The 11,965-nt window shown below is 47.1% G+C and overlaps 1 protein-coding gene across 1 annotated transcript; it reads right to left on the reverse strand.

Annotated features, from left to right (window-relative positions):
• Positions 1–1,605: 1,605 nt before the first annotated feature.
• ACAD8 (acyl-CoA dehydrogenase family member 8) lies at positions 1,606–11,765 on the reverse strand. The gene is made up of 11 exons (XM_015822318.2): positions 11,669–11,765; positions 10,400–10,500; positions 9,209–9,378; positions 8,559–8,668; positions 8,196–8,272; positions 7,023–7,160; positions 6,804–6,939; positions 6,627–6,724; positions 5,991–6,143; positions 4,191–4,293; positions 1,606–2,415 (listed from the first exon to the last, which is right to left on the reverse strand). Exons 1-11 carry the CDS (start codon positions 11,763–11,765, stop codon positions 2,363–2,365), a joined length of 1,236 nt encoding a protein of 411 aa, XP_015677804.2. The 3' UTR covers positions 1,606–2,362.
• Between the last annotated feature and the right edge of the window lie 200 nt (positions 11,766–11,965).

Below are 11,965 nucleotides of genomic sequence, written 5' to 3' on the forward strand. Positions count from 1 at the left end.
CTCACCTGTGGCCCGGCGAAGCGCTCCTCACATGCTCAGGAGCTCTCTTGCGCGGCGCTGAAAGTCCCCGAAGGGGCGTCCCTGCGGGTTGGAGGCTGCCCTTCCTTCAAAGCTGGCTCGGTCTGGCTCGGAATCTGAAAAAACACTTCCCTGGTTTGCGCAGCCCTCCCTTGACCCCGACTCGTAAGCCCGTCGCCTGCATTCACACGCAATGATTCCCCCCCCAAGAAAAACTAAGGGAGTTGAAACCATAGGAAGGCTAACGTGTGAACGCAGCCAACGCGGACCCGGAGAAGCGTGTCCTGCCCAGACACGTGTTGGAGCTGCAGATGGTTCTGCGGCTGATCCCGAAGACGTGAAAGGAATGGAAAAGGAGGGGGGGGGAATTCCAAGAATTGGCTCCACATTTTCATGACGGCGGTTACGGTTATAACCGTAATGCCGATTGCATCGCATCTCCCTAATCGTATCATCAGATCTCTAATCCTTCCGATCCAGTCATCAGGCGCATAAATCATCTTTTTTACCTTGTCATTTACTTCCTTCTTGCCCTTTTCGTTGGTTTCATTTCCTCCTCTTTTTACTTTGTATTGATTTTAGTTTGTGACAGTGTTTATATTCCTTAAAAAAGCAATTATTCATATGAAAAAACCCAATTATACATACATACTGTGCATACGGTATACCTACGGTATACACACAAAAAAAGATTTTTTGTACAGTCCAGGCAGTCAACTTACAACAGTTTACTTAGGGACTGTTCAGAGTTACAACGCCACTGAAAAAAGGGACTTAAGACCCTTTTTCACACCTTTGCAGCCTCCCCAGGGTCATGTGATCAAAATCCGGAGGCTTGGCAACTGACTCATATTTATGACGGTTGCAGTGCCCTGGGTCATGTGATTCCCCCTTTGAGTCCTGACAAGCAAAGTCAAGGGGAAGCCAGATTCACTTAACAGCTGTGTTACTAACTGAACTGTAGTGATTCACTTAACAACAGTGGCAAGAAAGGTTGTAAAATGGGGCAAAACCCACTTAACAAAGGTCTCTCTCAGCAACAACAGAAATTTTGGGCTCGTAAGTCGAGGACTACCTCCATTGATTTATTTTCCCCAGGGAGCATTCTCATTCTCTCTCTCTCTCTCTCTCATTCTCTCTCTCACACACATACATTCTCTCTCTCACGCACACATTCTTTCTCTCTCATTCTCTCTCTCTCTCTGTTTGGGATGTACCCATCTATGGAATCACCCCCCCCGAAAGGTGGCTATATTGACCCTGGATGCCCACTGACTCATCTGGGTCAAAGATGGAACTTTCCCCTCTGCAAATCCCTGCGTCTCGGTTTTTGTTTTTCGTTTTTTAATTGGGGAGCCATCCTGGGGACGTCCCTTCCATCCTGGCAGACCCACGTGCTTTCAAAGTCGCTTCCTAAAGTCATCCATCCCCCTCCTTCTCGGAGTGTCCACCGGTGGTGAGGTCAAAAAAGTCAAAAGGAATTCATTGATGGGATTCAGAAGCCAGCTCTCTTTCAGGAGCATCAAGAAGGTGGGATGGGATAAATCTTCTCCCCAAACAAGCCAAAAATGGAGCAGATGCGAAAGACAGAAATCACGAGACGTTTATTGATTCCAACATTCGTAAGGAAATAATCAGTGGGGGTTTTTTGAGTTCATTCTAGGCAAGATTCGTTTTAACTTGTACAGAGTTTAAAAAAAATCTTGTAATTTTACATTTTAAATTGCAGGTGGTGTAGTGCGCCTTATTTTCATTGTGATGCTTCGGATGCGAATAAACAAACAAGTTCGTTTGGGCTGGGGGCTTTTAGGGAAGCACGTCATTGTTGGCTTTTCCGTGGCCATCTAGTAGGCAAAAAAGTAGAAAAATCAGGTTCCTACCATCGACTCACCAAGAGCGTGGCAAGATTATCTCTCCGAGTTAAAGACTGAAAAAAAATGATTTTTTTTTTATCTCCTTTGGGAAACAACTCCCTTTTCTGCAGAGAAGTATGTTTTTAAGAAGAAAATAAGCAGATTCTGCAGCTTAAGCTAAATCCAGAAGGGATCCGATTCTTCCCAGGAGATGCAGGATGAAGGCTGATGCAGAACTCCCACGTGGAGAATTTCAACTGGCCGCTGAGAAGCAGATGGTCAGCACTGGCACTTTGTGGACAAAAGGCTCTATTGAGACCCATCCTGCCCCTGGTCATGCTTCCCCGGCTCTGCCAGGCTGTGCCCGTCACAAAATCTGGGGTTTAGGCCAGGGAGACAGCTGAGAAAAACACATCGCCTTCTCCTCTTCCCAGCCGGGTGTCCCCAAAGCAGCTGCTATCATGCTGAGGCCGATGACCAGTTCGGGACGCTCACGCCTGTAACAGAGTCCTGGCTATGATCATCTTCATGATTTCATTGGTTCCTACAGACCACAGAGATGAAAACGGAGATGTGTTGGTTAGCAGACTGCAGAATGGCAGTGCAGAAGAGATACCAAAGGAAGGGAATCCCAACTTAGCATCCTGTGAAACTGAGCTTGCCTACTTGCCGGCTCTTGAATGAATGAATGAATGAATGAATGAATGAATGAATGAATGAATGAATGAATGAACCTTTATTATCAAAGTATAACATGTATACAGTGAGATTGGCTGAGCCTCCTTCCGTGCCCCCCCCCCCCACAACTCACAGTGACTACAAACCCCCAACTTATTCCACCCTGTGAGCTAATTGCACAGCACGCCGGCCTCACGGGTCTGTCATGCATAACATTATTATGTCCCATTCAAGAGCCTGACATCCCATGGATAAAAGCTGTTCTTCAGCTTGTTGGTACGGCTGGCTATGTTTCTGTATCTCCTACTCGATGGTAGGAGAGTAAAGAGGTACCGACCAGGGTGTGAGAGTCATCCCTGAGAATTTTCCTCACTCTGCCAAGGTAACGGGCCCTGGCGATGTCATCCAGTGGTGTCAGGGAACAGCCCACGATGTTTTGTGCCGTGCTCACCACCCTCTGTAATACCTTCCTGTCCGCGGCTGTCAAGCCAGCATACCAAACCACAATACAGTATGTGAGAACGCTTTCAATAGTAGACCGGTAGAAGAGGGTCATGACAGGCAGTCCTCGCCTTACGACCGTATTTGAGACTGAAAATTATGGCCGTAGGTTGTAAAGCGGGTCACCATGTGACCGGACCTGCTTTTACAATCCCTTTTTACAGTTGTGGTGAAACCAAGCCATTGTTGTAGCAAAAATGTCATAAATCAAGGTCATGGGACGGTGAGATGCTGCAAATGGCTGTCAATGCGTGACAGTTGCCAAGCACCCAATTGTGGTTCACGGAGGGGGAGGGAGCAATGTTGGAACTTCCAAACATATTCATAAATCTCTTTTCCGGGGGGGGGGGAGGTGATCAGGGGCAACTTTGACCAGTTGCTAAAAGGACTACCCGGTAATCCAATTTAGTACATAAATTATATTAAATATTCACATTTTCTTCTAAGCTGTTCCTTGCTTGACCGAAAGGAAATTCCTAAGTACAGGTGCACAAAACAAAAATAGCACATTTTTAAGTACAGTAAATTCCTGAATGCAATAACATTTTCTCTGATGTTCACGAACTCTCACATAAGGTGAGATTGTTAAGTGAGAATTGGCAAACATCAGAAAAAATGTTATTGCATTTCAAAATTTACTATACTTAGGAATTTACTATTTTTACTCTTTTGTTCTCTGTGTTTACTCTTTTGTTCTGTCGGCCTGGCTTTTGCTACTCTGTACAGCAGGGGTCTTCAAACTTGGCCCTTTTATGACTTGTGGACTTCAACTCCCAGAATTCCTCAGCCAGACAAACTGGTTGAGGAATTCTGGGAGTTGAAGTCCACAAGTCATGAAAGGGCCAAGTTTGAAGACCCCTGCTGTACACTCCTGTGTTTGTGTGTGTGTGTAACTAGCAGCAGCAGTTTTAAAGTGTGTTTTCTCAAGTCACAAAAAACAACTGATGTGCCAAGGACTTGATCGGGAATGGAGAGCAGCCACAGAGTCCAATATACGACTCAGGTTGCATTTAACTGGACTCGGCGTACATCAGGGAGATCCAGACAGCAAGAGTGGCTGTGTTTATGTCAATCCAACTCACAGCAACTGCGTGTGTCAGTAGCCGGGGCCAAACTCCCAGGAAATGCCCGACAACCTACCTTCCAAAATCTGGTGGACCCTGATGTCCCGCATAAACTGTTGCACAGCGTAATCCTTCAAGTAGCCGTATCCGCCGTGCATCTGCAGAGCTTGATTGCAGATCTACAAGGAAGAGGAGAAACCCAGTGAAAACTCAAGCGCCAGAGAATCCTGGCTTTCCCAAGAAGAGGCACACCAGGGTCTAGAAACTTAAGGGGGGAAAGCATGTGGACACGGTCAGAACTGACAAGGAAGCTGTGAGAATGTACAGGTGGTCCTCGGCTTAACAACCACACCTGGGACTAGAATTCCCATTGAATGCAAGTGTGCAGCACCCAATTTTATGACCTTTTTTTGGCCACAGTAAAGTCAACCACTGAGGTTGTTAAGTGAATTACGAAGTCCTTAAGCGAATCCGGCTTTCCCCAGTGACTTTGCTTGTCAGAGACAGCTGTGAAGTTAGCAAATGAGGACCACAGGATTCCGGGATGCTGCACACATGAGTGCCAAGGCACCAAAATTTGGTTTCCTGTAACTGTGAAGATGCCGCAATTGTTGTAAGTGTAAGAACTGGTCGCAAACCACCTTTTTCAGTAGTGTTGCAATTTCCAATGGTGGCTAAACAAATTGTCACAAGTCAAAGCCTAGCGGTAACCTCTGAAACTTAATAATAATAATAATAATAATAATAATAATAATAATAATAATAATAATAATAATAATAAAGTTGGAAGGGACCTTGGAGGTCAACAGTTCGATGTGGTATATATGTATGACAAGGGAATCTTTTTTCAGATTTTTTTTGTGTGTGTGTGTGTGTGCAGAAATGGGGATCGGATGGCTGTTCCCGAATCCGATTCTGGATGGACAATTTTCAGGAACTCTGGGAGTTGTAGTTTACAATGTCCAGGCTGCTGCAGCATTCACACTCTGGAGTGTGTACATTTCTCAATGAAAATACAAGGTTGCCCTCTAGTGACTAAATGGAGGAATTTGTAGATAATATAGAACAGGTCTGCAACCTTGACAACTTTTAAGACTTGTGGACTTCAGCTCCTAGAATTCCTCAGCCAGCTCTGCTGGCTGAGGAATTCTGGGAGCTGAAGTCCACAAGTCTTAAAGTTGTCAAGGTTGCAGACCCCTGACACAGAATCATACGGTTGGTCAAACGGTTGTCCCTCTATTTTTGAAAACCTATAGTGATGGAGTATCCACAATTCCAAGGGGCAAGCTATTCCATTACGGCTGTTACGTATAAGCTGGGTTGACAAGATCAGAAATGAGGAGGTGATCAGCCGCCTGGGAAAGCCAAGGGAAATCATCAAAACAATTAAAAAACGAAAATTAGAATATTTTGGACATGTGATGCGACGCCCAGAAAAATACGGCATACTCCATTTAATCCTCCAGGGAAAGATTGAAGGCAAACGAGGTCCAGGCAGAAGAAGAACATCGTGGCTTCAAAATCTAAGGGACTGGTTTGGGCAAAACTCAGCAGGACTTTTTTGTGCGGCTGCCGATAAAAACAGGATCGCCAATGTCCGATAACGGATATGGCACAAGAAGAAGAAGAAGCTATTCCATTAATTAACTACTCACGATTAATAACAATTAAATATTAATACAATTAATAACAAATGCCAGTGACTTTTAGGGGACACATTGCATTTCTTTTTCAATGGACACCCTGGGCTCTTTCGAACAGGAAGAACCTCAGATGATCATCCTTGATGGAGAACCTTGCAGTCCAACATGTAGGTTTTATTTCAGGGACAGAGAGGGAGATTACACACACACACACACAAAGGGATTTTACTTACTGCAAAGCACTCATCGGTGGCAAAGAGCTTGGCCATGGAACACAAAGCTACCGCATCGTGCCGCTGTTTCTGCAGAGCTTGGGCGGCGTTGCGCACCATCAGACGGGCAGCCACTAACCGGGTTGCCATCTGAGCCAGCTGGAACTGGAGATACTTGACAAGGAGACACAGGAAGCAGGTAAATACTCACTCATCCCATTAAACCATGGTTAAATGACAGTTTGTTGAGCTGGCTGGGCTCATCCATTCCCCTAAGCCAGGAACGGTGTATTCCAGCTGATGGCCAGCACAAACTACATCCTAAGGCTAGGCGCAGTCTCCCTGATCTTTTAGGCTTGACGGGGAAAATAAAATGTTGGGAAACGGCTAAGGGCTACTATCACAACGTGGCTGTCATGTTTGGAATAACTAAGTAAAAAGCACCCATTTTGCAGAAGTAAAACTCGGGGATTACTTTGATCCTCTTTGCTGGAGAGATGGGTGCATTTCCAGGTGGAGTGCTCCGGATATCTCAGGATTTTCAGAAGCTTTGCTGAAAATGCAGCGGATGCTGGATGCTATAAATCAGACGTGTCCCACTTTACAACTTGTGGACTTCAACTCCCAGAGTCCCCCTAGGATCCCACAGCAACGCACCTGATTGGTGGCCAAGAGCTCCCCAAACTGTTTGCGGACATTAAGATGCTCTCGAGCCAGGAGAACCGAAGCGTGGGCAGCCCCCAAGGAACAGGACGCTGGCGAAGAAACCAAACGCAGCCTCTGAGCCACAGATTCCATCCGACTCTGGTTGGTACCCCATCATATCTTTCTTACCGATATTAATTCTCCCTCCGTTGAGGCCCTGCATGGCAATGTTGAACCCCTGGCCTTCCTCTCCTAGCCGGTTGGACACCGGAACAGCGCAGTCTTCAAAGATGACTGCCCGCGTCGGTTGTGAATTCCAACCCACCTGCAGGAAAACAAACCCCTTTTGATTGATGCTCCAGGTGGCCCCACCCAAGCCAGGAGATGCGAGAGCCCACCGGCTCTTACTTTCTTCTCCTTTTGGCCAAACGTCAAGCCGGGAGCTCCTTTCTCCAGCACCAGGCAGGAGATGCCCTTGGGACCTGCCCCTCCCGTGCGGCACATCACCACGTAGAGGTCAGCATCGCCACCACCGCTGATGAAAGCCTGGGAGAAGACAAGCAGAAGTTGTAAGAGGTGTGTTACTGTGTGGGTTTCTCTGGTGGAGAAACCTCAGAAAGGATCCAGTAGTATCTTTTTCCAGCTAACCCAAACATTCATGACAGTGAAGGCAATCAACCAGTGGAACAGCTTGCCTCCAGAAATCGTGGGCACTCCATCACTGGAGATTTTTAGGAAGAGACTAGACATTCACCTGTCTGAGATGGTATAGGTTCTCCTGCTTGAGCAGGGGGCTGGACTAGAAGACCTCCAAGGTCCCTTCCAGCTCTATTCTATTCTATTCTATTCTATTCTATTCTATTCTATTCTATTCTATTATATTATTAAATTCTACCATTATTCTATTCTATTCTATTCTATTCTATTCTATTCTATTCTATTCTATTCTATTCTATTCTATTCTATTCTATTCTATTCTATATTCTAAATTCTATTCTAAATTCTATTCTAAATTCTATTCTATTCTATTCTATATTCTATTCTATTCTATTCTATTCTATTCTGCTCTTAATGTTAATTTTATTGATTATACAGGAAGTCCTCAATGTACGACCACAACTGAGCCCAAAATTTACGTTGCTAAGCGAGACAGCTGTTAAGGGAAATTTGCCCCATTTTACAACCTTTCTCACCACAGTGGCTACGTTACATTAGCAACACCATTGTTAAGCAAACCTGGCTCCCCCCCATTGGCTTTGCTTGTCGGAAAATCGCAAAAGGGGATCACATGATCCGGGGAACGCTGCAACGGTCGTAAATTTGAGTCACCTGGCAAGCGTCTGAATGTAGATCCAGTGACCATGGGGATTTCGCAATGGTCGTAATTATGGAAAAGGGTCATGGGTCACTCTTTTTGAACTTCAAATGGCCACTAAACAAGTCGAGGACTACCTGTATTATTAAGAAGCATAAGCTGCGGTTCACAAAAGCTGGTGCCTTTTAATAGATGGGTTAGCTGGAAAAGAGACTTCCAGAATTCGTCAGATTGGCAGCTGTCATGTCAGAGAGCGAAAGGGGTACCTTGGAGCCGTTGAGAATATACACGTCGCCGCGTTTCTTGGCCGAGGTTAGCAAAGAAGCCGCATCACTTCCGCTTCCTAGTGAGGAAGGGATCATTCAGAATATGGGCATCAGGCAAGTCCTGCTCTGATTCCCCTTTTCTCTCTCATCGCCCATCAATTCAAAGCTCTCCCTCCCCAAGAGATTCTCTCTTATCCTCAGTTCCACCACCATCACCCTCCATCTAAAAGTAGAGGGATAATCCTTAGAGTCGAACCCAGATCTTTATAAATGAGCCCTAAAAATCCTGGTGTACCTCCAGAGCATTGCCAACACTGGCCACACGGATTTTCCAAGGGCCAGGAAAGGACACCGTTATCTCACCCGGCTCTGTCAAGCAATAGGAGGCTAATTTTTCCATGCTGCAAAGCGAAGGGCAGAATTTCAGCCGCTGTTCCTCGTTCCCAAAGGTGTCGATCATCCAAGCACACATGCTGCGGCAGAGGGAGAGAAACCAAGCCAGGAGCCTGTGAGTTCTACTGCTGCCTTAGGCATGAAAGCCGATTGGGTGACTTTGGGCCAATCACCAGGAGACTGTGAGTTCTAGTCCTGCCTTAGGCATGAAAGCCGACTGGGTGACATTGGGCCAATCACCAGGAGACTGTGAGTTCTAGTGCTGCCTTAGGCATGAAAGCCGACTGGGTGACTTTGGGCCAATCACCAGGAGACTGTGAATTCTAGTCCTGCCTTAGGCGTGGCAGGACTGGGTGACTTTGGGCCAGTCCCTTTCTCTCAGTCCAGGGTAGTTGTAGTGAGGGAAATAGGAAAAGAAAGGAGTATAAGATAAATTCACTGCCTGGGAATAATTTATAAAGTCATAAAGGCAGTCTAAAAAATCTAATACATAAATAAAATAAAAAGAGATTATAAATGTAGACACCCCCGCCCTCAACCTTCAACTGGACAAACCTCCAGGCTGCTGGACCCACCCAGAAGGCCCCAGTGTGGAGACTGAAGCCACAGCACAAACTCACTTGTGGATGCTGAGGTAAGCCGTGGTGCTGACGCAGCCGGTCGACAGAGCCTCAAAGATGATGGAGGTGTCAAGTCGAGAGAGTCCGGAGCCCCCCACATCTGGCTTCACGTAGATGCCCCCAAAGCCCAGCTGAGCCGCTTTCCGGAGTGTTTCCACTGGGAATATTTCCTGTCAACGCCGAAGACGAGAGGGGAATGGGATCGTGTCCACTGAAAGAACTTTCTCAGCTCGTTTCCAGTGCTTTTGCAACCTGATGTGTGCTTCCCAAAAGCATCACGGAATAAATATTTGAATTGAAATTGTGAATTGGAACAATTTCCTAGCCACTTTCATCCCATGGAAGGAAAGCCTCTATAAAAACAGAAGATTTCTGGGATTGCAGAGATGTACAAAAAGAGCAATATTTAGAGCATAAAACATTTTCTCCCTTTCCACTTTTTTCAGATTCTTAGTGCTGCATTAGCCCAGTTTTTGGGGCCACTTTAAGCTGGATACACTTCAACTCCCAGAATTCCCCAGCCAGCGGGGGAATTCTGGGAGTTGAAGTCCGCCCATCTTAAAGTGGCCGAGGTTGAGAAACATTGCATTAGCCTAAAGGAAGTTGTCTTCCACCGAGTAAGAAAATGTATTGACTGAGCTCACTATTACTTACGTCAGCCTTGTTTAACTAGATTTGCAACACCTATTGCAATCTGGTTGACCTCGACTGATCTTGAATTTTTTTTAGCATGGGTGGACCTGGTTTGTGCTTGGAAAGGAGACCATTAAGAAATCCCCAAACTGTAGAATACGGTGGCCCATCAAAAACATCCCCCAAGGCACCAAAAATCAGCATGCATCTTTTTTACCAAGAAAGTAACACAGTTGTTTGTGTCCTTACAACCTATAGGATATTTTTCCTTGACTTATTCCAGGCAAGCCATGGGTAGTGTCAGCAGACCCAGAAGAGGCCAGGTAGACTAAGGGCTGTTCAAGACAAGCAGTAATTCTCCAAGATTTATTTATGATCTATTTTTCAGTTCTCACTGCTGCTAACCCGTGTTCCTAAAAAGCAAAGTGTTCCTTTTTTAACAAACTAGCTCAAGAAAAGAATTTCTGCTTGGTTAACAGTCAACCTTGGCAGAGGTGGCAGGGACTCAATTGTGCAATCCTCAGCTTTTTCTAAGGAGTCTGAAATCAGGCCTCTCACCTGTTCGTCCCACTCAGCCATGTGTGGGGCCATCTCCTTGGCAGCAAAGTCAAAAGCCACTTTTTGAAACTCTTGCTGTTCTTCCGTCAGACCCATGGCAGCTGGGGAGGCCCGGAGAGAATCAGTTCACAAAAGTGGAAAGCGGGAAGGAAAATAGGGGATGGGGGAGAAGAGAAACCCCAAGAATCTGAGAATTGAGGAAACCTCTTGGCTGAGAAGCAAAATGTTTTCAAAGAAAACACCAAGAAAGTCCAGTTGCCTTTTGGGAAAAAAGCACTTTTGGGACAACCATGACTTGGATGATTGGGAATCTCCATAGACAACCCCAAACTCCTTTTTGTTCCTTCACTCTCATCACTCCCTCCCTTTCTTCCCTCCCTCCCTCCCTTCCTCCTTCCTTCTTTTTTTCCTTCCTTCTTTTTTTCCTTCCTTCCTTCCTTCCTTCCTTCCTTCCTTCCTTCCTTCCTTCCTTCCTTCCTCCCTCCCTTCTTCTTTTCCTTCCTTCCTTCCTTCCTTCCTTCCTTCTTTCCTTCCTTCCTTCCTGCCTGCCTGCCTGCCTTCCTTCCTTTCCCAAAGGGGAGTTATTTTGAGCTTTTTTCTCACACTTCTTCCTTTTTAAAAAAGTAATATTTTGTGCATTAACATTTCACCCCAACCTTCCCCAAACCCAGCTCTCTATCCTTTACAATAAAACCTTGCCTTGGGGACCAGATCTGGAGGTCCCTCTGGAAGAAGGAGGACATCAGAGTTAACTTTCCCACTTTCAGCCGAAATTCCACAGGTGAAGCCTTATCCGTCCCAAGAATGGCTTGACCACCCCCTCCTGGCTACCTTTCCCCATAGGTTTCAAGCAGGCAGAAGCGCCTGAAAGAGCCACAAGGGCTCTTTCCCACCAAGGTTGCCCCCCATCCCTGGGCTAACAGCTGCCAAGCTTCGGAGCCTCCCTCCCACAGCCCAACCACCCTTCCCCAACCTGACCCCCTCCAACGTTGGGGCTACCAACGCCACCAGGGCAGTCTACGGATGATGGGAACTGTAGTCCAACTCAACCGCGGGGGGGGGAACGCAGGGGCTCTGGGTTCGGGAAAAGGCTGCAGCGGGGCACTCCCAGCCAGTTGCAAGCACGACCTGTTGGATTTCCGTCCGCAGCGCCAGGCAAGCCAAAGTTGGCAGTGTTTTTTCAAAGGCAAGGAAGGTCGAGAGGGGCTCCTTTCTGCCCTCCCCACCCCCTCCCCCCCTCCACCCCATCTTTCCCCCCTGGAGCCTTACGGTCGATGCAGGAGGCGACCCCCCTGCGCCCCCAGGCGGGCCTCGGCGCAGCGCCCCGCAGCCGGAGCCCCAACCTCAAACAGCCCCTCCAAGCCATGGCAAGCGGCTCCGCCAGTCCGCTAGCCCCCAGCTGAGGCACGGGCGGCCGCGTGGCCTTCTGGGCGTCGAAGTCCGCGACCCTCCCGCCCGCACTCCATCCTCTATCGGGTAAGCCCTTCCCGAAGACTATCAGTCCCGAAAGCACCCGCGGCGAGCGGCTTTGCTTTTTGGTATGGGGAGGCTCCGGCGCGGGGCTTG

Source organism: Protobothrops mucrosquamatus, unplaced genomic scaffold, assembly GCF_001527695.2.
Source record: "Protobothrops mucrosquamatus isolate PMUCROS unplaced genomic scaffold, P.Mucros_1.0 scaffold1523, whole genome shotgun sequence".
Classification (NCBI taxonomy): domain Eukaryota; kingdom Metazoa; phylum Chordata; class Lepidosauria; order Squamata; family Viperidae; genus Protobothrops; species Protobothrops mucrosquamatus.

Bases quoted from the DNA above. Each gene is read 5' to 3' on its own strand.
- ACAD8 (XM_015822318.2), bottom strand. From the start codon at position 11,765: ATGGCTTGGAGGGGCTGTTTGAGGTTGGGGCTCCGGCTGCGGGGCGCT. The intron at 10,501-11,668 runs GTAAGGCTCCAG...GGGCCTCCCCAG, and splicing joins GGTCGCCTCCTGCATCGACC to CTGCCATGGGTCTGACGGAA. The intron at 8,273-8,558 runs GTGAGATAACGG...CTTCCTCACTAG, and splicing joins CTATTGCTTGACAGAGCCGG to GAAGCGGAAGTGATGCGGCT.